This window comes from Crocuta crocuta, unplaced genomic scaffold, assembly GCF_008692635.1.
Source record: "Crocuta crocuta isolate KB4526 unplaced genomic scaffold, BGI_CrCroc_1.0 scaffold36, whole genome shotgun sequence".
Lineage (NCBI taxonomy): Eukaryota > Metazoa > Chordata > Mammalia > Carnivora > Hyaenidae > Crocuta > Crocuta crocuta.
The window spans coordinates 18456878-18481409 of NW_027532203.1; the positions used below are offsets into that span (position 1 = coordinate 18456878).

The 24532-nt window shown below is 35.4% G+C and overlaps 1 protein-coding gene and 1 long non-coding RNA gene across 5 annotated transcripts in view; one reads left to right on the plus strand and one right to left on the minus strand.

Annotated features, from left to right (window-relative positions):
* The window catches only part of LOC144242624 (uncharacterized), a 75981-nt gene that overhangs the window by 46549 nt on the left and 4900 nt on the right, over positions 1-24532 (plus strand). The window lies entirely within an intron of this gene.
* The window catches only part of ARK2N (arkadia (RNF111) N-terminal like PKA signaling regulator 2N), a 58603-nt gene that overhangs the window by 22368 nt on the left and 11703 nt on the right, over positions 1-24532 (minus strand). For 2 of the 4 annotated variants that reach the window (XM_077777608.1, XM_077777607.1), the window contains exons 2-3: positions 23504-24288; positions 2487-2669 (exon numbers count right to left, since the gene is read on the minus strand). In XM_077777608.1, the coding sequence (XP_077633734.1) occupies positions 2487-2669; positions 23504-24218 (898 nt within the window). In that variant the 5' untranslated portion in view covers positions 24219-24288. The remainder of the gene's footprint in view (positions 1-2486; positions 2670-23503; positions 24289-24532) is intronic. The other 2 variants (XM_077777609.1, XM_077777610.1) reach the window with 1 other exon arrangement.

Genomic DNA, 24532 nt, shown 5'->3' on the forward strand with positions numbered 1-24532 from the left:
GATCATGACCTGGGCTGAAGTCCGGCACTTAACCAACTAAGCCACTCAGGCATCCCTGTCACATTTCATTTCTTAAGAATGGTGGTAAGTACCTGAGTGATATACTCTTAACATTTTTTATGACTGAGGGGTGCCCGGGTGGCTCAGTTAGTTAAGAGGTTAAGTGGTTAAGCTTAAGTATCCAACTCTTGATTTCAGCACAGGTCATGATCTCACGGTTTCTGAGTTCAAGCCCCATATTGAGCTCCATGCTGACAGTGCTCTCTCTCTCTGCCTCTCCCCTGCCCACGTGCACACACACACTCTCTCAAAATAAATAAATAAACTTAAAAAAAACCATTTTTTTGTGTTACAGAAATTTTTAAAAAATAAAAAAAAAATAAGTACACAAAGGCTAGTGATGTTTTAAATAACCAAGCTAACAATTACTTGAATCTTAAAATGTGATGCTATCCCCAATGCTGGTAACTTTAAGGATACTTTAAGACTCCACAGCCTGCATTATTAGGTTGAAGTATCTGAAACTGCTGGGTTTGTTACAGGTCAAAAAGTCAAGTATTAACAATTCCATGTGGTTTAAACTAGTATTAAAACTCTCCATAAAAGAGGGCGGGGGGGGATGGGCATGGAGGAGGGCACTCGTGGGGATGAGCACTGGGTGTTATGTGGAAACTAATTTGACAATAAACTATTTGTAAAAAATAAATGAATAAATAAATGAAGATTTGAGAAACCCTCAAAAAAAAAACCTCTCTCCATAAAAAACAAAAATTAAATTTTGATGTTTTCTCCAAGAATTTACTATACATATAGTGGTCTACATTTTAATGTAAAGACTAAGAAACAGGGGAATAAAACTGAAATAGAATGGATCATTTGTCAACGGATAAAAATGAAGATAAATTCGGGGCGCCTGGGTGGCTTAGTCGGTTAAGCGTCCGACTTTCGCTTAGGTCATGATCTCGCGGTTCGTGGGTTCGAGCCCCGCGTCGGGCTCTGTGCTGACTGCCAGCTCAGAGCCTGGAGCCTGTTTCAGTCTGTGACTCCCTCTCTCTCTGACCCTCCCCTGTTCACGCTGTCTCTCTCTCTCCTAGAAATAAATAAAACATTTAAAAAAAAAAAAAAATGAAGATAAATTCTCCAGTGTACAGAACAAATTATGTAACTTAGAAACACATATGGTCAAACTACTGACTGTCCTTTGATATAAAATATTACTGCTTAATTCTTAAAAGTATTTATACATATTAATAAATCCTTAACAGATCCTTGTTGGGCAAAACAAGTCTTTATAGATATAAAAACTGAGGTCCAGAGGAAAAACATCTTATCCAAGGTCAAGGTCAAATAGATAGCAGTCTAAACATGTTTAAAACTAAATCTAGGTCCTGCTCCAAAATTAGTCGCAATAAATTAATCCGAAGTTCAACAAGAGATTTCTATTTTGTTCCAATCAAAGATATGGAAGATATGAAAGGAAGAATTAAGGACAATGATCTGTGGAGTTCTGTCTCCTTTTTTATTTCTTAACAATTTCAGTATAAACAGTTCTAAGTCCATTATTATTTTTGTAAAACCCGTTTGCCATAAACATTTTTTAGGTTCTGATTTACAGGATTAGCTCATAAAAGCCAAGGCAATTTATAATTTAACTACAAAACTATAATCCTTCTGTAGCACTAAAGAAAATACACACTACAAAAGTAGTCTCTCAATCTCCTTCCCCTCTTTTCTCAAACTTAAGAACTAGCACAGTAAGAAAAAGGTTTAAACGAGAAAGAATGTTGAACAAGTACTGAGGAACACACTGCAGGAGAGTTGGAGGCACTGGGCAAGGTTTTCAAAAGTAATGCAATGTTTTTTTTTTCATCTTTTTTTTTTAATCACTCTTCATAATTATTACAGAGCCCAGATAAATTATGCAAGACAGGGAGAGAGATTTTCCCGAGATACAAGAAGCAGAAACTGAAAGAAAAGTGTTGGAAAAGACAAACATGAGAATTACTGGAGCGGAATGGACAGGGACACTGGCACTGCTAGAAGCTGAAGAAACAGTGCAGCCCTGCACAGGAACAGCCCGGGGGCAAGTTTAATCAGCTCCCTCTCCTAACTACAAGGCTGCTATACAGATTAAATGAGAGAAACCCCTAGAGAAGGAAGGGGAGGGTGGGTGAGCGTGAAGGTCATCTGGGTGGTTTTTAACATATGTTAAGCATTTTTAACCCAAGAAATAGGTCTACTGAAATCTACCTATGCTTACAATTAATTCTCATTTTTGCTTCCTTGAGGTTAGGAAAGATGAATGACAGACATGCTACCCACATCTCCTCTTCAGTTATAAAGGGCACCCTGGATAGTCGCAATCATCTAATGCCAGATGTCTCTAGCTGGCCTGCTCTCCTTGGCGGGGCCCGCTACCAGGCAAACAGCTGCCAGGACACATGCACAGTACACCATCAGAGAAGGGGAAGGGGAGGGAGACCAACCTGCCTCCGCATTCAGCTCCTCTAGAAGCCCGCTGGTCCTCCAGGTAGCTCCTGTGTCCTGGCCTCCTACAGAATTACTGTGCTCTTGAACTACTGCAGCCGCCAATAAATTGTCCACATTTACCACTTCTGGGTCAGAGCTGGTGTCAGACATATCATAATGAGCTACAACTGGAGGTCCATCTAGGGAGGAAAGAAAATGTATACTTGTATCTAACTTGTGGGGTGAAAAATACTTCTGCAACTAAGAGCCCTCTAAACACCATTTGCCTTTATCTTATTACTCTACCTGGTCAGAAAAGCTGCACTTTATACATCCAATATTTTGTACACGATGTGGAAGTAGAAAAGATAACCCAAGCTTATAAGATGAGGGGACACATTTGAAAAGGAGAAAAGGAGCATTATTATGAAGAACAGAAGACAAGACTGTACTGAACAAAGTTACACTGAATTCTCATCATACTCCTAAAGAGCAAAAGATTATAAAAAAGGAGAAGACTCCACAGGAGAAAGTAAAACTGATTTTTTAAGGAAAAAAAAAACTGATGCAAACTATTAAAACTCAATTTATAGTTTTTAAGAGAATAAATCTAGTTCTTTCTCTTAGTAGCTAATACTTAAAAGTCATTATTAGATTCAAAGAAGAATATCAAATACATATGTTTCTATTCTAAAGAAATAAAGTTAACATTAAGAGCGCTACTTGAGCTCTTTATGTCCAATAAAGCCCTTTAAAAATACCAGGGATCAGGGCGCCTGGGTTGCTCAGTCAATTAAGCATCCAACTCTTGGTTTTGGCTCAGGCCATGATCTCACAGCTCATGGGATCTCGTGGGATCGAGCCCCGTGTCGGGCTCCATGTTGAAAGAGAGCCTGCTTGGGATTCTCTCTCCTTCTCTCTCTCTCCCTCTCCCACTATGCTCTCTCTCTCTCTTGCTCTCTCAAAATAAATAAACTTTAAAAAATAAAAATATCAAGGTTCTTATGCATTTTCTAGCATTCTACAAAAAGATAATATTCACAAAATCCACCATCACAATTTTGCTTTGGATGTCTTGTTAGGAATAAAATTTCTTTTTCCCTGAGAAAGACAACCAGTTCACATTCCAAGGCAATGATATGCAACCTTATGGGTTATTTTAGGGGAAGATATTAAAGTTCTAACTGGAAAATAAAAGATCTCTTCTACCTCCAAATCACCCTTAAACTAGCTGAAAAAGGCAGCTGAGTTCCAAAGTAATTAAACTGCAGTGACTCATACTAAAATAACTCAATAATCATGCTTGTATAATAGATACATGCTTTAAAATGCTAATGCTACCCTTTTTCTAACAGCAAAAAAACAAAAATAGAGTTTTCATTCAATTATGAAATACATCCCTTACTACTATCTCCATTTTAGAATAAAGCAGAAATAAAGGACTGCAGTTTCTCCCCCCAGGAGCTATTTATGAAGTGCAGGCAAATTATTTATTTCCATAAAGATTTTTTAATATCAAGACTGTCTGACATTCAACACACCTATTGTATGAAACTCTTGACTATGAAGGAATACATAGGCCAATGAATCATTAAAATAGAACACAATGAAAGATTAGTTTTAATACAAACATCCATTGTGTGAATTGTGACTGAACAAAACATGGAACACATTTGGGGTATTTATCCCTTAAAGCAAAGGTCCCAAACCAAAGGCTTACGTAGCAACATTTTTAAAATAAAAATGACCAAATAAAAGCAAACAAGTTGTTAAGTGCCACTGTATAAGAACAGACATGTCACAATATGAAATTCTGACGATCATGACAAATTTAGTTGATTACTTAACGATAATTTCCAATTCCCCCAAGAGGGTAAATCAAGTTCATAAAATTCAATAGTGTAGCCTTGGTGTCAGTTGGTAATGGATTTTAGCTCAAATAGCAAAAAATTAGCTCATGTTTGATGCTTTTTCTTTTCTAAAAAAGAAAAGAAAGCTCTATTATATACGGAGTTCTCGTCAGAGTTCAAAATGATTATTATGGAATCAAGATACTGTGTGATGTCCAAATACTTGGGTGCAGAAGATATGAGGGTCAAGTACAATATTGACTATTTGACCAAATGTTCTATTTTAAAAAGGGCTTTAGTTAAGTGTTGTTTTGCAAAAAAAAATTAATGATTTTAAAATTTATACCACTAATACCATTCACAACCTCTTGCTCTAACATCCCTCCCCACTACAACCACCAAATTGAGGCATCAGGTCAACAGTCAAGTCAAAATTGTACCACTCCTACATGTAGAATCATGCAAAGAGTAGAGTTGTATATGTACATGCAGAGTTAACATCACCTACCCATGGAAATAACTGGTCTGAAAGTCTTCATCAGTAGGAAATACAAGCATAAACTTGTTATCTGGCTTCATTCTTGTATCTTCCATATTTCCAAACAGCACACCTTATAGCTTAGCTTAAATTTAGTATTCATCATAAACAAAGACAGTAATATTTTCATATTTTAATTACACTTAAAAGTTAAAGTAAGTTATCAGTGTCATTTCTCATTTCCAGTATATCCAAAACAATGACAAGTCAATACTATACAAACTTTAATAAATTAAAGGAATGGTTGCCTTTCCATCTTTCTTCCAACAAGAAACCATAATTAAGGATCTTGTGTTCCAAGGTCATCTTAAACTTCTCATTAGCAAACCAAGATGAAATAAGGTAGGTTTAAAGCACTTAGTTAGCATCAAGGCTTGGACTTGAAAGAACTAAGTGAACATGAGCTAACTGATAGTGATAATTTGTGCTATTCTTTTAAAAGTGATTCTTGCTGCACAGCAGAATTAAGAGACAGGTAAGATCCTGTAGTAATTTCATCTGTCTTTTAAAAGAAAGGAAACAAAAGCTACTGAGGAGGAGCTAGGAAAATTCAGCACATTAGTAAGAGAAGCAGCAACTATGCTTCCAATTTGACTCAAACAATTCATTACAGGACGGAATAAACATGGAGATACTGTCCTCTCTCCCACTTGATTACTAATCTATACTGCGAAAACAAATACACTGCTACTAAGATTACTTTGACTTTCAAAAGCATCAAAATAGTCACTTCAAGTAAAGTTACAAATGGAAACATTTCCAATTTAAAAATTAATCATTAATGTAAGCACATTCCATGTTACAACATTTAAGGATTAGCCAAACTACACATTCTCCCATCTGCTAAACTTGATGTCTGTCACAATCGTAAAACACAAATTTATAATAATTACTTCTTAGTTTTTCTACAATCCTTAGAAGCATATCTCTATAAAGGTAAATCTAACACAATTAGTTAATAACTAATTGGCCTGTGGTTAATCAAAGTGCTGTTTCCTTCTCTGATTACAAGATTTTGAAAATTTTGCTGCTCATTACAATTGCAAGGCAAAAAATTAAAAATCAAGCAATCCACTGACTTTTTAAGAACATTAATTTGTCCATTTTATGCTAGAAATAGGTTTGTGCTCTCTCAATTATATCCTCACCTACACACAGGTTCTAACTTTTCAAATAATAAAATACAGATGCATCGGTGTCATCACACATTTCTGACATAGTGGTTTACTCTTTTATGGAACTTAAACCTTCTCTACTACTGTCATCAAGTGTTTGATTTTATGAATTAGTTTTCTTTCAATCAATTATGTTCTTTAAAAAATATTCTTTTAGGGGCGCCTGGGTGGCTTAGTCGGTTAAGCGTCCGACTTTCGCTTAGGNTCTTTTAAATGTCACTGAAAGACTATGAAACAAACAAAAAGGCAAAACAAAACTAGCATCCTTTACTGCGTTTATCCCTGACAAACCTCTTTTAGAATTTCACTACCAAAAGCACAGAATCTTAAAATTATGTAAGGGAATACATAATTTACCACTCTTGTCTTACAGATGAGAGATCTGAGTCCTAGTTAGGTGGAACCAGAAATGAATTACATTACAGTTGTTCAATGTTGAGAAAACTGGGAATATACAAGAGAAGACTGGGAGCAACATAGGAAGTACAGATTTTTGGCAGCAAACATATAGGTCAAAGTCCTGCCTGCTACTACTAAGCTGTAGGACTCATTTCTTCACAGGGTTATGGTAAGAGTTAAAGATGACATACCAGCAGATGGGGTCCATTGCCCCATCTTTCCACTATAATTAGCACCTGCCCTACTTTTTTTGTTTATCTTTACATGTAAATTCTACTCTACAGAGCCTGCATGCAAGAAGCTTTGAGAAAAGGGGCTCTTGGGTAGCTTAGTTGGTTGTGTGTCCAACTCTTGATTTTGGCTCAGGTCACAATCTCACAGTTCATGAGTTTGAGCCCCTCATCTGGCTCTGTGCTGACAGCACGAAACTTGCTTGGGATTCTCTCTCTCTGCCCCTACTCCTTCTATCAAAATAAATAAACTTTATTAAAAAAAAAAAAAAAAGGCAGCAGCAGCAGCTGTGAGAAAACATCCCTGCCTGGGGTGGTACCTCATGCTGGTCATAGATTAACCCCACTTGTTAAGTAAATGCTTTGCTAGGATTATTGAGATCTTACAAAGGAGGCTTCTGTACTTTTATTTTTTGTCTGAAGTGTAATGTCAGCTTAGGTGTGTTCATATGAAAGTGTTTCAAAGCCAAAGAGATCATTTTTGGATTATTTCATATTTTGCATCATCCTTGCCTACAGAGCCCCTCACTAACACAAGTGTCAGTCTCACAGTATGAGGTTTAATTAGATCTGAAAGACAGGAATTCCTCAAAGTATCTCAGACACCCTAGAATTGCCACTCCTCCTTCTCTCTCTTTCTCTCTAATGGTTAAGTCTTAGACCCAAGGCAAGGTGGGCCAATGCCCCTTCAACTCCCATTTCTATGACTGTAGTAATGTACAACAAAACCCAGAGAAAATTCCTTCTGTCCTCCCTAGTACAGCCAATCTCCTGAAACCCCTCACTAGGAGGGGAGAAAACACTATCTTGTTACTGTCAAACAATCCCACATAAGCTCTACTGCCACTGTCATTAAAGGCCCTATGCTCAGTGCCATTATCTACAACATCAAGAGAAAGGTGGAAATTACACTTGGCCTCAATCCAGATAGTCAGATTCAAAAAAGTTACACCTGAAAGAAGGATTCTTAGGAACTATCTAGCCAAGGGGTCTAAGAAGGGAGAGTATATGTATGTGGTGGCCAGATAAGGGAATGCAATGTGAGGGGAAATAAGGAATTGAGAGGAAGGGCAAACCTCAAGAGCTGCAAAAGGAAATCTGCATTTTGGCAGAACCTATTCAAGACAAAGGGCATTTTCATTACATACCAAAATACTTACCAAGGTGAAAATTTATATTTGCAAATGAGAAAAAAGTACTTGAGAATACTAATGCACGCGAAAAAATAAAAAGTAGTCATTTTCAAAGCAGCTGTTGAAAAAGAGGAATAATTACACCTACCAGAAAAAAACAAAAAGCTATACCGAAAAGTGCCATCTCTAGAAGAAAGCTTTAAATACCAAAACCTGTGTGTGTATATTTTCTCCAGAATAATATCAAGTGCTATTTCAGCAAAAAGAAAAATGTCTGAGACAGAGCTAAATGGAAACTAAATGCAGCAATAAAATTTTATGTTTAGGCATTAAGTCATTTTCATTTTTTAAATTAAATTTTTACTTGTTTTTTAAGTAATCCCTACACCCAAAGTGGGGTGTTGCATGCTCCACTGACTGAGCCAGCCAGGCTCCAGGCAATAAGTCATTTTCAAAATGAAACCAAATCTGTTTTTGTACTTTTTCCATTATACTCATTTCAATTATTAAAATTTTAGACATTATAAAGTTTGCAAGGTGGAAATAAAGTTTTAAGGATTCCATCTGTCCTTATACTGGTAAATGATAGGTCATTCTGTCCACAGGAAATTTACCTATGATACCAATTAAGAGTTAATTTTGAGAGGATCAAAGTAAGGTAAAAGCAAATATTCAAGATTATCAGAGTAGTTAGAAGGCTGATCTCAAGAAAGAAAATTTAATTTTAACATTTCACTATTAACAATAAAGCTGAGAAAACTGGGAGGTTATTCATAAAGTAACTCAGGTCAGCTATCTGGATATTCAACAAAACCTAAAAATTCAGAAAACAGGGCACCTGAAGAGTCACCATCTTTCAATTTATCTTCCTATTTCAGACACAAACTCATGACCCACTGCTTTGAGGATTCAGAAAACAAAACTAAAGTATCTGTACTATGTACACAAAGAATACAAAAATTAGGTACTATTTTAGCCACATCTCCATGTCTATGATTCCTGTTAAAGATACCTCCATTCTAGCTTTCTGCTTACTCCTTGAAGTAGTCTAAATTCTACTATTTTCCAAATATTCCTCAATTTTTAATAGGACAATTCAGTAGGACATGTAAAGAAAAAGAATCTCAAACTTTTGTGTTAACACTGGCATTATTACTTTTCAATATAGCAATTACAAAAAACCTGAAAATTATCTCAAAAACATCACATAAAACCTATTATTCTGACCACAAACTAATATCATCATTTCATTATGGAAAAGCAGGTTTCTTGACACCCAAGCACATAATGTGAATTAACTGGTAGAGAATCACTAATATAACAATCAATGTTGTCCTCAACAGAGTAACAAGAAACATTTCTTTTTTAAAGCTTTTATTTATCTAGATTGTTACACTTCAAATGCATTTAGGTAAAATATATAAAGAAAGTGCAATAAAATAAAAATCAGTTATTTGATAACATTTTTCCCAAATCTTAAAGCTATAAGATTTCATTACCAAAGAATATACTTCCTCATAGATTATTACTCCTTCAGTTTTTAGGATGCCTTCTATTTTATGCTGTGGTAAATTTAATATAATTCAAGAAGATCTACTCAATGCTAGTACTAATAATTTGTTTTCAATGGCCACCAACTTTCCTAAAACTCAGAGAAACTAAAAACAGAAATCAAGAAAAAAATGAAAAGTGTAGAAACTTTGAAGTTATTCACGTTGTGTACAACTCACGTAATATACAGCTGTTCCAGACAAATTAAAAAGACAAGTTTCTTATCTGTACAATTATTAAGGACATAGACACCATTTATGGAGAGAATTTTGAGAGGAATTTTTCTTCTAGAACAATTTATATCGAAAAATTTTAATAGTAAAAAATGTTTAAGTTTAATAAATTTGCTCCAACTGTTTTGATGCTGTATTTTCTAATATGTGACATTCCACAAAATCTCTTTCACTGTGCCCTCACTGTATCATTTAAATAATTCAAACAGGAAAAAGGGAAATAAATATAAGCTAAACGAAATATAACAGGTACAATTACTTTAAAAGGTCACCTTCTATAAGTCAGCTTGCCTATAATCTGTTATTCTAAACAAATGGTGATAGAAAGAAACCTGTTTATCATCTTAACTATAACTTTCATATAGCTGTACCATTAGGCAAATTCAGCTGTATATTAAAAATGAAAATTATCAGTAGTATCAATTTGGGTGCTTTATTTGCTCAACAAAAGGATTCACTATAGCATTTCTTCCATTAACAAGCAGATTTAATCATTTAAAAGTATTTCATTTCTAATATTCTGACTTGCATATAAATTTTAAGTAATAAATCTTATGTAAATTGAGATATACCTAGATTCAGAGACCTAGGTCTCTGCTGGTAAATCTACATAACAGCATAGAATGAAAAAAGCAATGAAGCAAAATTAATTATTCTTTTACTCAGTCTGCTAGTGAAGTAAACAAAAGGTCAAAAACCTTTACATGACAAAAACAAAATCCATAAAGTAACTTTTTCTCCAATTTTATCACCTCAACTAGGCTTATGTGTGGGCAACTCTTACATACACGAATGGATATTATATTAATAAAAATCCCTGTAGACTATTCCATTGTTATCTGTCTCCAACAACTTGTCAAAGGTAACATTAATAAAAAACAAAAATTAGTTATTTCAGAAGGTGGGCATATGTGCGTGCATTCAGGCACAAACAGACACACACACACACACACACACACACACACACACACACACACACCTTGAGATAAGGCTCATTTCTCTGACTTGGTAACAAGAAAAAAGGCTTTATAGAATCCTTTATTTAAAAAAAAAAAAAAACACTTCATATAAAATATTAAATCCTAAGATTTTCACTGTGTTGTGTTCTAAATTAAAATTTTATTTGGGCTTTTATTACACTCATTTTTAATGATGTGCACAAAATATGCATCAATGCAATTAAGAGAGTTATTATCTAACAAGTGACTCAAATAACCAGATTGTTCTAATCTGGTTAAGTGCTCTTAAAATGATTAAAATTCTAATGTCCTACAACAGTGACTTAGTAAAAACTAGGGAGAAAGTAGTCTGTAGACAGATTATCAGAAAACACATTTACCTTTAATGAGGGGATAATGCCTCCTTTTAAATACCATCACCTAATTCCATGTGTACATATTAGAGAAATGAGATTTTTATTCTTAAGTAGAAAGTATTTCAACGACAGCTAGGGTAATGTTTTAGGTTGAAAAAAAGTTTCTTCCCAGCATTAGCCCTTTATATACTACAAAAAGGTTCAAACAGGATACATTCCTTATCCTTCTTAAAATTCTAGGAAAATTAAGGAATTCAAGAGAAATTAGGGAAGACCACTAGGCACTTCTCATACAACACGTACATAAAAATGCCACCATGTAATCCATAAGCAATTCTCACTTCTTAGTTTTAGTACTCATACCTGTAACAGTCTCCCTTTAACCACAGTTTCACTGCCATGATCTCAGTTACCATCAGTCAAGAACGGTCCAGAAGCAGATGACAATCCTCCTGACAAATGGTCAGAAGGTCAAAAGTAGTCTAATGCTATGTCACAGTGTCTGTACCATTCACCTCACTTCTCCTCACATACACATTTTATCACCTCCCATCATCACAAGAAGGGTAAGTACAGTACAATAAAATATTCTGAGAGGCCCCATTCACATAACTTTTATTGCAATATATTGTTATAATTGTTCTATTTTATTGTTGTTGTTCATCTCTTACTGTGCCTAATTTGTAGATTAAACCTTACCATAGTTTGTATAGGAAAAAACATAGTATTTATAGGGTTCGGTACTATCTGTGGTTTCAGGCATCCACTGGGGTCTGGGAACATAACCCCCACAGATGAGGGGGTATAATCTTAGAGATACAGGCTTTGCCTCACTGAAAGAGAATTCAATAATCCAAAACAGCAGTTATTTTTTTTAAGTTCAGTACTGGATACTTCTGTAAATACATAACAGAAATAAAATTTTTTGAAAGAGGAATTTTTAAATTGTGCAATCTGGACAAGATGTAACCATTTTAATGCACAACTCATATAAGAACTTATTGTTTTTCAAAATAATATTCCCTATGACAGCTACACATTTTCATTATCAAGGCACTGTGAGAAACTTAAAAAAATCAGGATAAATTTTGTATGTATGTTTCTGCTTCAAAATTATTAAGTTTAAACACTCCAAACCAGAAAGTGTCAAATTTTACTTTAGAATAAATTTTAATATCTGAAACATATTCTATGAATTAAATCAATACATTCTGGTGTTCCTTTTCTTTCTACCAAAACTTCTCTCCACTTCTTTATCCAAAATTATGTAGAAAGGTTTCCCAAAATTATTGTTTCATACCTTCTCAAATATCCTAAATATCATCTTACCTAGGATAGAAGTTATTAATACCTATGTTTGAGGGGCACCTGGGTAGCTCAGCTGGTTAAGCATCTGACTCTTTTGAGTTTGGCTTGGGTCATAATTTGTGTGGTTCCTGGGTTCGAGCCCTGCGTCAGTGTGTGGAGCCTGCTTGGGAGTCTCTGTCCCCCTCCTCTCTCTGGTCCTCTCCCGTCACAAAATAAATAACGCCTATGTTTGATAGTTCTATCCCACTAAAACTTTTAATTTTTCCTCTTAAAGGCAAAAAATGTATCTATAAACTTTTTGCTCAATTGTCTAATAACAAAACTAGAATATATCCAGTCAACACTAGGAATAATTTGTGTTTTTAAAAGATGAATTCCTATGTTCTATTTTAAAAATAAAAAGTATCAGTACATGCTTAATATATCAAATATTAAGTCATGAAACAGAAAAGAAACCTGCTAAGTATTTGAAACAGTTCATACGTGCATAGAAAAAAGTAGTCATGTTAACATGCAGAAGTTAACCTTTTAAGTTTATTTTTTTAAGTAGGTTCCATGCTCAATGTGGGGTTTGAACTCACAGCTCTGAGATCAAAAGTCGCGTGCTCTACTGACTGAGCCAGCCAGGCACCCCTATACTGACATTTTTTATGTCTAAAACTCCATGTCTAGTAAAATTGGTGATCCCAGGAAGAAACTGAAGACAGAACAAAGTCCCCTGAAAATACCTCAAATTCAAATAATGACTGCAAATTAGTTAAAATCTAGTCAGTTATCCCAAACCAGTATCTTCCTGTTGATATAAAACTTAATCTAAAAATAATACTAGCTGAAGTAATTTACAAATGTACTTTATCATTTCAGAGAAAACTACATCAGTTATTATAAACTCCTATAATAGTTTATGTTGAAAATTCATACTAATGTTATATAAAAGCTTAGCTGATGTTAAGAAATTTATTGCAATTTACACTGATGTTCAAACCTTACTCCTATTTGTCAAACATGAAGTTCAGGAAATCTGACCATCATTACACAATTAAGAGACTTCTAATCTTTTTCATCAATTTCTGCATACATTCTTCCAAGAGAACTGAGCACATTAACAAGCCTCCCCCAAAAGTTAACTTCCAATTCTTTTCCATCAAGTTCTAAAAAGAAAAAACCAAATCATACAGTTTATCTTTCAATTCAAAACTAAATAAGGAAAAAAAGGTTGGCTGGGTCTATTACAGTTAATTTAGAAGCTGCAAATATTTGGCTAAAGAACTAAATAGAAAATACACTAACAATTTGCTGAGTAAAGTTACTGATAAATTACTAAAATAAAGGTCTTCATTGTTATGTAAATCACCTATGCTTCCTCTCACAAAACAGAATTAGTTTTTCCAATGTTGCAACTTCATTAAATATTAAAATAATTAACCTTTTTCATATTGAGAAGTTATTAAGTTATAAATTTGTAGGGAAAAACCAATAAATTTTTATTGTAAGTAAATCCAGTAAAAAGCAAAATTTTAAACAAAAACAGTATTAGTAAAGTTACATATTCCTACAAAAAAATTTCATCCTCATTTAGTGGTTTCTCACCAACCCAGAGAAGATAAAATAACAGTATTTCCCAATCCCAGGCCACACATAAAAACAACTATCAAACTGCAAGACTTTCAATCCTGCGATATTTTCTCCCCTCTGATACCCTCTATGGGCCCTTTAACGTGCCAAAGGGCCATTTATTTTCAGTCCCGGGATTAAAAAGCAAAATTAAATTGGTAGTATATTAGCTAATACATTAGTTTTAAGTCACTAGTAACTTAAAAACCCATTCAGTACATACCCTTAATAGAGAGACTATTCAACTATTTCCTCTAGAGGTATCCTTTTACATCAAGGTACCAGACAATTTCACTGAATGATGTCTGCCAGGTTACTGTCTTGGGCAGTGAGCTTTTAAGTTAATACTCAAGATAAAAATTCATCTATGTAGCAATGAAAAGTCCTCATGCAAGAGATCAAACTCCATTCTTCTCTGCTTTCTCTACAATATCTTGCATAGTAGGTACAGAGTATATATATCCTCAAAAATTAATTCATTCTTCCTACATACAAACGTTAAAGTCATAATTCATTAAAGACTGGCAACAAATGCATTCATTAAATGACATATGGAAGAATGATATCAAAATGTTCATGCAGTGCATTCATCATTTATGGTCTTCAGAGTGGGATTAATTACATGATTCCCTCCTCTGTAATCAGAAGAGAGTCAACAGTGTTTGGGGAGAATAAATGCTAAGAGATTCTCAAAGAATTCACTACTTACCTATTTGGATTCACTAACATTCCCTATATCTTATTTATATTTTTGAGGTGAAAAAAGCACAAAGATGAGGATCACTCCAATTATCGTATAAATATGGTTCTATGTTCCAACCATACATAATGAAACAAGCTAAAATTTATCCAACTCTGCTGTTTTGAGTATCTATTTTTTTAAAAGAAACTGTTTACTATTATAATTTTTAAAACACCATCAAAAGAAACTTACAATAGGCAAAAGCATATTCCTTCTTACACAGTCCAAAAAGCAGACAGTTAACACAAGTGATTCTGTGATAGATTCAAAGGTTGTTCTGTAATAGTCCCATTTTTGGTCAAGTTGACTGAAAAGTGTTATGTCTTTGGGAATTCTACTGTACTGTCAACATTTCGACAAGTCGCATAAGAACCAAAGGGCTGCTGTGATAGTTCTTGGAAATCAGGCATCTGAATATAAGCCCCTGACTGGGTGAGAAGGGTAATTCTTTGGACGACTAGTTGCATTTTAAGTTCCCTGGGTTCCATAGCTGCTTGCTCTCTTCACCAGTGTCAAGGTAACTTAGCTCTTCCATCCACACGCGAAACTTCTCCTCTGTCTGCCTCTGCATCTTGGAAAAACAGCTCATGGCCTCTTCTACGACACTGCCTCTGCAGTTTCTAGCATACACAGCACCCCTGTCAAGTAATCCTGGAATTTCCCTGGGCGCTCCTTCAGTTCCCCCAGCACAACTAAAGTCAGCTTTAAAGACATTGAGGCCATTTGATAAAACATCATTAATTCAGAAAACTGTACTTTTATTAAGACATGCTTATTCAGGAAAATTGCTTAAGCATTACTAAGAAGAGCCATATAAAGCATTGGTAAGCAGCAATTAAATTAACTAAACAAGAGTAACATAACTCCAACAAAAATTAAGTAACACTACCATTTTTCACAGCTTCAATATTATTTGCCCAGTAACTTGTATTCTGTTACTATACAACTAATCATTAACCTGTAACAGTGGTTTTCAACCTTTGCTGCACATAAAAACCTGGAGTGGTTTAACAAATATCAAAACCTAGGGCTCCCAGGCATTGGTGGTTTGTTTTGTTTTAAGATCCCCATGTGAATTATTGTGTACAACCTCAGTTGAGAACCACTGTATCCCTGAATATTTTCACTGTTTTGACTTTAAAATTCTAAAAGCCGTTTTCACAGCTAACCCATAATGAATCAGTATACAATTCTGATTCTTATCAAATGCTCTTATATGAAGTTAAAAAATATGCCTTATAGAAAACCACGTAAAGGATATACGCAATCCATGTATATACCTCTGGGTCAGCTTTGTTACAAACTCTGGTCTATACAAGGTGCTAAAAGGTATGCCTTAAAAAAACAAAAGAAAAAAAAAGTTTGCGTTTAAGTTTAGGATATGCTACAAATCGTATCCTCCACCTCTTAAAAACACATTAATGTCTGAGTTGTACTGCAGTAAAGAAACCTGTTTCCACATGATCCAGCACTTTTCCAAATGTGTGAACAGTCTACAGCTATTAATATCCAGTAAGAAGTCATTTCATGGGATTCCAGTATAGGATATGCTCTTTTACATACACTGTTTTATCTTTAAACTATGTAAGGTTATCTTTGGTCTGGATCGGATCCCATAGAGTTTGGGTTTCCAATAAAACTAATTATGCTGAACACTTCATTTCTTTAGGGACCTACTAAAAATGTTACCTCTTCAAAAAACAAATAAAAAGTAAAAAAATGTTACCTCATCAGACCACTCGTGACTACTGTACTATCTAAAACAGCTTTTCGGGGCGCCTGGGTGGCTTAGTCGGTTAAGCGTCCGACTTTCGCTTAGGTCATGATCTCGCAGTTCGTGGGTTCGAGCCCCACGTCGGGCTCTGTGCTGACTGCCAGCTCAGAGCCTGGAGCCTATTTCAGAGTCTGTATCTCCCTCTCTCTCTGATCCTCCCCTGCTCACGCTGTCTCTCTCTCTCTCTCCTAGAAATAAATAAAAATTAAAAAAAAATAATAAAATGAATAAATAAATAAAACAGCTTTTCAACTCCATTCCTAGTCAATCTTTATCTCTTATATGCTGCTTTATTACTTTTTGTAGTGTATATTCTGATAGCATATGATAAACCCCCTTATTATCTGTCTTCTAAAAAAGATGAAGTTCCATGACAGCAGAGACTTCATTCACTGCTGTGCTCACGTTACATAGCAGGTGCTCATGTATTTGCTGAATAAATGAATGATGGAATCAATCAACCTTGCCCTTATACCATCTACCTATACCAAGAAGTTTTACAAAGAACAGCCCTATGAAATGCTCTACAGAATTTATTCCAGGGTATTTCTGAAAATATGGTTCACTTTATGTCATAAGGGCTTTTTATGAAGATGCAAAAGAAAAATTTCCCAGGTCTCAGTATGAAGAATAGCAGTGTTTCTTCTAGAAATTGAGAACGGTTTAATCAGTCATTCCACCTCTTTACAATGCCTAAAAAGGCTACAGGAAAAATTTCTGGCCCATACTTAGCAAATAAAAAACTCATGGAGTTTATTATTCTCTAAGTTGATATTATTCCTCTTCCCGGGATTACTCCATCCCTTGTCCTAACGTTTTAAAAAAATCTTGTTTATACAAAAACATCCTCAAGAAGAACATACCTTTCCCCCAAATTTGTATTTGACTTACAGAAACACTAAATGGAATTTACAGAATATGACACTCTCTTTAAGCAGTTTATCCATTATAAGTGCTGAGGAAATTTTAGTGTATAGAACAGACAATTAAGATGGCTACTTTGATCTGTTTCTGATTCTGGCACTTATTTTTCCACAAACACTAAAAAATGGGTATTTAAAAGCTAAATTCAGAAAATGGTGTAAGAATTCTTATGCCAGGGACAGTGAGTTAAGTTGTGGCCTTGTAGAGATTACTACCAGCAATAAATACTGATAAATAAGGCATTTTAATCAAGGACCAATTGATTATACACTTGTCGAGACCCACAGAATGTACAACACCAAGAGTGAACCCTAATGTAACTATGGACTCTGGGTGATAATGATGTCAATGTAGGTTCACCACCATCTCTGGCAGGGGATTGGGGGTGCTGAAAATGCGGGGCATATGTGGGGGCAGGGAATATATGGGTACTCTGTACCTTCTGCTCAATTTTACTGTGAACCTAAAACTGCTCTAAAAAATAAAGTATATTAAAAAATAAAAACAGGGACCATATTCTCACTTTAAACACATATATGTCCTTTTATTAATACTAAGATATATCCTACTTTGAGAAAAAGACTTACTGAAAGCAAAGCTTATGCTTTTGCATATACAAAGTTAATATAGGCACTCAACTTTAGGGATAGGAAAAGCAGGCCAAAAATAATACCTTAGTGCTTTAACATGAGATTACCAAAGGATATCCACCAGTAAGACTTCAAAGCTTCCAAATTTAAGATCACATTAACCAGACATTGTATGAAAGAGAAACAATGCATGCTTTTAAAACAATCACTTAAATGAAATAAAAGAAAAAAGTGCTTATAGGTGTTAAATTAATACAGAACTGTGCTACAGTTTTTATAACTAATAGGACTTTTAAAAACTAGACTCCACTCTTCAGAACTTGGTACCTATTAGCAGTAACAGAACTCAATTGAGGCAGATTACCAGTTTCAGAATGATTTTTAACTATGTAGAAGACTTAACATCAGCACTCAACTGAGTAGCCCTGGCTGCGCACTGTAATCATTTAGGGAGTTTAAAAATGCAAGATCTAGGGGCACCTGGGTGGCTCAGTTAGTTGAGCATCCAACTCTTGATTTCAGGTCAGGATCCCACAGTTGTGAGATAGAACCCCACATCGGACTCCATTTTGAGTATGGAGCCTGCTTAGGATTCTTTGTCTCTCTTTCTCCCTCTGCTCGTCTCCCCAGCATCGCGGCGCTCTCTCTCTCTCTCAAATTAAAAATAAAATAAAAAAAAAAAGAAAGAAAAAAGAAAAGAAAAAAAATGCAGGGCACCTAAGTGGGCCAGTTGGTTAAGCATCCAACTTTGGCTCAGGGCATGATCTTAGGGTTCGTGAGTTCGAGCCTGACAGCTTGGAGTCTGGAGCCTGCTTTGGATTCTGTGTCTCCCTCTCTCTACCCCCTCCCCCACTCATGCACACATTCGCTTGCTCTCTCTCTCAAAAAAGAAACCTTAAAAAAAATTTTAATATGTTCCTTAAAAAAAAATTTAATATGTTATCACACATATACATAAAATCTAAAATAACCAAACTCATGGGGTAGATTGTGGGTGAAGGTGATCAAAGGGTATAAACTTCCAGTTATAAGATGTATAAGTTCTGAGGATGTAACTATAGTTAACAATGCTGTTACTAAAGGAGATCTTAAAAGTTCTCAACATACATATTACAACTATGTGAAGTAACAGATGTGTTAACTAAGCTTACTGTAGTAATCATTTGCAATACATACATACACCAAAGCATCACATTATACATCTTAAACTTACATGATATTATAGGTCAATTGTATCTCAAAAAAGCTGGGGGAAAAGGCTGATGCCTTGGGTAAGACCCAGAGATTCTGATTTGATTGGTCTGGAGTGGGGCCCGGGCATCATTAGTTTTAAATGTTCCCAAGTGATTCTAACATGTAGTCAGGTTGAAAACTGCATGGATTTTACTTGCCTTGATTGCATTTACTAAGCTGAAAATAGGCAGTTTTCACCTGATTGCTACATCTCAGTGTTTTGTTATCAGTGTATTTAATGAGTCTTCAAAATAGCTATCAAAAGACAGTAAGATTAAAAGAGGCTTAAAATGGGAAAAGTGGGGCTTTTACCCACTTCATATGCAATCCAAGAAAAAAGTTACAGGATTGCTTATGTGGGTTTGGGGTCTTCTCCCATGAATTCCAACTGCTTAAATCAATATAAAAAAAATCCCAAGTAATCCAATCCCCCATAGGCTAAGAACCCTCACAAATGAATAAGAAAAACAAATGTAGCAGGAGGAAAATGTGCAAAGAATGGGTATAGGGTGTCTACCGAAATAACAAATGGCCAAACATAATTTTCCAGCTTCACTAGTGAGCACAGAAATGCAAATTAACACTAAGATACAATTCTTCCATAAAATCAGCAAGACTTTAAAAATGTAAGTATTCAATAGAAAGAATATAATGCAACAAATACACAAACTCCTGGATGCAACAAACTTAACATATTATTTTAAAAAGCAGCTTGGCAATATGTGTCATGAGCCTTTAAGTATTCATACCCTTTCCTTATAATAGCAAAACCCATAAACAGCCCAAAGGACCAACACTGGGGAATTTATTTTACGGTTAGCTAAATAATTCAAAATCTATACATTCTAGGGAGAATATTATGTTTTGTTAAAAAGTTCAAAACCCCACTGAGAAAGGAAGATGGATATATACATATTATAGAAGGCAACATACTCAAATGTTAACAAAAGGAGAATTGTGAGTGATTTTAATCTATTTCACATTTTTCTATTTTCAAAATTTTCTACAAAGCATTTACTACTTAAAAAAAATTATTTTTCATTTCCAAGCAAGAGTTAACTGATTAAGCATTAAGTCTTTACCTCAGAAAAACCGTGAGGTAAGGTGATAGCTTATCATGATGCATTTCTGTGCATAAATGTGTACAGTGAGTAAGAGGTGCTGAGATCCTGGCTTCAGTGGAGCTGAGCCTGGCCACACGGACTGAAAATGCAAGTGATTTAGCCAGCTGTCCTCAACAGCTTCCCTCTCCCCTCACATTCTCCAAAATAGATCAATTAGATTTTCTAAATGCAAACCTGCCAAGACAACTGACCCTTACCTACAAACGTGGATACTATTTTGGTACCTCAGTCTGAAAAGGCATTTATAGGATAGCCACCCTGAGGTTTATTCTATGCTAAATATTTATCAAAAATAACAGTTACTGGAAAAACTTTTCCTTGTTGTCCACGTACACTGATAGACATTAAGTTAGTCTGTTCAGAGAACTAATTTCTTGAACTTAATGAAGTCTGATGTCCATTATTCATATTCACTAAAATCAAAATTCCCTGCAAGAGCAGACTTTACAGAACTAGTCTCAACTTAGAGTGATTTTACAGAGAAGTAACATTCTGTCCCACCCCTCCATCACTAGAAGAAATAATACTCTCACCGTAAAACTGCAAAGAGTGACTAAGAGTACAGAAAGGTCATCTATAAAGATAAATGAGACATTTGATTAAAAGCCTCAAATACTCAAGTCCATCACAAAGTATTTTCACATTATCATTCACTACAAATACTCTTCTTTTGCTCATCTCTAAGTTTCCCAAATGCAAGAACTGCCAGAATAATCTTGATAATGTATCTCCAAACGATTCTTAAAACAGCAATAGGTTCTCAAAGACTTCAAGGAGAGAAGGACTTAGTGTGGATGCTACGCTATCAGTTCACTGTTAACTAAAAATGAAAAATCTTCATAAACCTGTTTCCAGATACCAACTCAATTACTAAGCACGATCGGACACTGTACAAGTCTGCATTGTTATCTTCACTCTTTAAAAGAAAATCTATTAATTGTGAATTACTTCGCATAAGAGAACATTTATGCTGCTGAGGAAGCTTATAAATGAAGCATTTTCTGAATTACTAAATCAGTTGTACCTTGATGAGAAAGTATAACAAGAATCTCAGTTTCTACCTGTCCTTTTGATTTTCATTCTGTGTAAACAGCTTGATTTAAATTTCAAAATCCAAGAGATTCCATCAGGCACATCTAGTTTAAGTTCACCTGAATGTCCATGTTGCTGCCCTCAAGTCAGTTCATAATTTATCCTATCTTTACAATTTATACAACTTTCAACAACTGCCCTAGCTATACACTTGAGTATATCCCCTTCCCAAAGTAATAATGGGACTCAGGAAACTGAGGGATACATTACTATTACATTACAAATGAACAACGTCACAATTTTTTAGGGGTAGCAATATAGATAGTTTAAATGAACTTCCTAATATTTAAACTTAGGCTGTTCCCTCTTTTGCTGCTTTGCATACCCGCTTATATGAACAGTACCCCCTGAAACTGTGCAGTGTGCACAGTCTAGGCAGTCATATGCATGGCCCAGCACCTTACCTACCACTTGATTCTCCATGATTACCTTAGAAAATTCTACAAACTTTCAAAAGTCACAAACTTACTAAGTGGTGTGAGCAAAAAAAGAAAATTAAATCATAGATTCAGATAATTCGGTGTTTTGGTTTGCATACATTTCAGAATAGACAAGAAACAGGTGTTTTAAAGTTTTACACACTGGTGAAAGTCAATTACCAAGGAAGTTTGGATAATATACACAAAGCACAACCAATCTATGTAAGCCAAATAGCAGAGTGCCCATGAAGACATTTCTCGTGTCACTTCTATAATTGGATCTATTTTCAAAGAGAATTTTGTTCACCTGCCTTCTTTTCCCTTTCCATAAGGAGGTAAAATATTAAGGTGGTTACCTAAAAATCTGTTCAGTGAGTTAAATTAAGCACTGTATCGAAGATTCATCATTATCTTGATTAATGGATTAGAACACAGGACATAAGAATGCATAAATAAACAATTTTACAGGTGTTAATCCAGCTTTCTTAAACATATTACCTGATGTAAAACTGAAATATACCTAGAACCTGCCGGAAAACCCCAAAATCTGCTTCTTTCATGCTTTCAACTAATGAACTTCAATTAAATCCCCTCCCCAGCAATTTTAACACAAGGAACTACCAAAGAATTCAATAGATATTAAAACAGTAAGCATTTCTAATTGTTAAAAACTCATATTTAATGTACTATATGGATGAGATTTATTATAAGATGAACACCTATAAAATCATTCTTGTTACTGAGTTTATAGAAGTTTGGTTGGCTACATGTTTAATTAACCAATATGATTTTTTGTGAAATATTCTTTGTATATCAGCAATATGCTGTCTTCATGTGTAGAAACAAACATTTCAGAAACTAGGAGGAAAAAACAATCACCCATAAAATTTTAAAAAACAAAACTTCCCCCTCTTTAATGTAGCAATAAACAATGCTGTCATTATCTATTAAATGCCATGTAGTTTATAAAATGTTCCTAATCATAAGAGTCTCTTCAATTATGAGAATTCACCAATTAAGAACTGTTCAGACTTCATCTTTCTTCCACCTTGAACTCTCAAAACTGCCCCTGTAGTACACAGTACTGGATATAATATGGAGAAAGCAGATATGTCAAACATGTAATAAATTACAGACCCTTACACCAATGAGAGCTAGAACAAACAGATTTCTATCAGACTTCTTAAAGCTTGGGGGATTAAGGGTAAAACTCCACAAAAAGCATTCTTTTCAGTGCAAGTGACAACTTAGAATAGAAAAATATGCCACAAGGATAACTATCTTATCATGCGCTGAACTGGGGGAAACGCATAAAACTATGGTTTTAGGAGGAACAGTTATTAGAAAACTTTAACGGAAGATAGAACATGTTATTTCAGACACTGTAAGCTCGAATACAGTGGCTATATAATAAAGCAAGGTGCCTATTCCTGAGGAGGGTTTACTTAGTAATAATGCTAAACAGTGAATATTAAATCTAAGCAGTGCTAAAAAGGCAATGATGGGAGTTCAGGTAATGAGTTACAGAGAAAGGAAATTCCATGACTTAAAAATAATCTTGTCCCTATATTAACCATTCAAATATTTTTTTGCTGATGTGCAAAAGTGCACTGGAAACCTCAGAACAGGTTTTTAAATTGGCCATGTCTCGTTAATACACTGCAGTCTTCAAATTTACACAGAGCTGCAGGTCTCCTGGGTTTTTTCTCAAGTGTCACTCATCTAACTCAGCCTGACAGCTTAGAAATGCCATCGGTTGCTCTACAGTCAGTTTAAAAAACATCCTCTACCTGGTATCTCTGCAGTGATTGTCTTGCTGCTCCCTGAAACCTCTTCATCATCATCTGATGAGCTCGTGCTTGAGTCACAAGTCAGGTCACTATCACTGGTACTACTGTCCTGCAATAGGTTATATTTCTTCCGTGCAGCAGCCTCCCTCTTCTGTCTCAGTAGCCTGATTCTCTCCTTGTGCTTTTGGCTCCGATGACCTTTAACCTTGGCGACTCGGCCATTCTGTTTATCACTGGATTGCCGGTTTTTCTTGGCAGCCATAGTAGAGGTTTCACTTTCAGACCGGGACCGTCGAGACTTGCGCCCAACTGTGGCACCAGACACTCCAGAAGGGTCTCCTTCCACTGCTGTTTCTGCCTGGGAGGGTTCATTCTCTTCTGCAGAAGACAAGGTATCTGAATCAGCCAGGTGACCACTAGAGGAAGGGGAAAGCATGCAGTGATTAGAGGAGTCACTCTCATAAACTCGGCCAGTTGTTGGCTTGTCACTCTCTGTGGATGCTAACTGAGACTCAGAAGAGTCCCTTCTCAGTTCCATCAACAAGCAGGGCATTGAAGAAAGAACTGTAGAATCCACTACCCCATCTTTCTGAACTTGAGATTCCAGTTCTACAGATCCATCCTCCTCCTTAGTGGTCTCTTGTTCAGATGGTTTCGGTGGGACTTCAGACTCAATGAGTTCCTCGACTTTTCCCACTGCCTCCTCCATCTTCATTTCAGACTTTCAAGTTCAATCATGGAGCAGAGTCTAAGAAAGTAGGTCAAAGATGCAACAGGAAAGCAACCTGTACAAAAAAACACGACAATCAATAAACAAGAATGATAGATTATTTAATGAACACGACATACCTATCTTTCTAAATGGGTAGCAAAAGTTACCATCATACAAGCCTTTAAAATATATCTGTTTAGGGGCACCTGGGTGGCTCAGTCGGTTGAGCGTCTGACTTCAGCTTAGGTCATGATCTCACGGTTTGCGGGTTTGAGCCCCGCACCAGACTCTGTGCTGACAGCTAGCTCAGAGCCTGA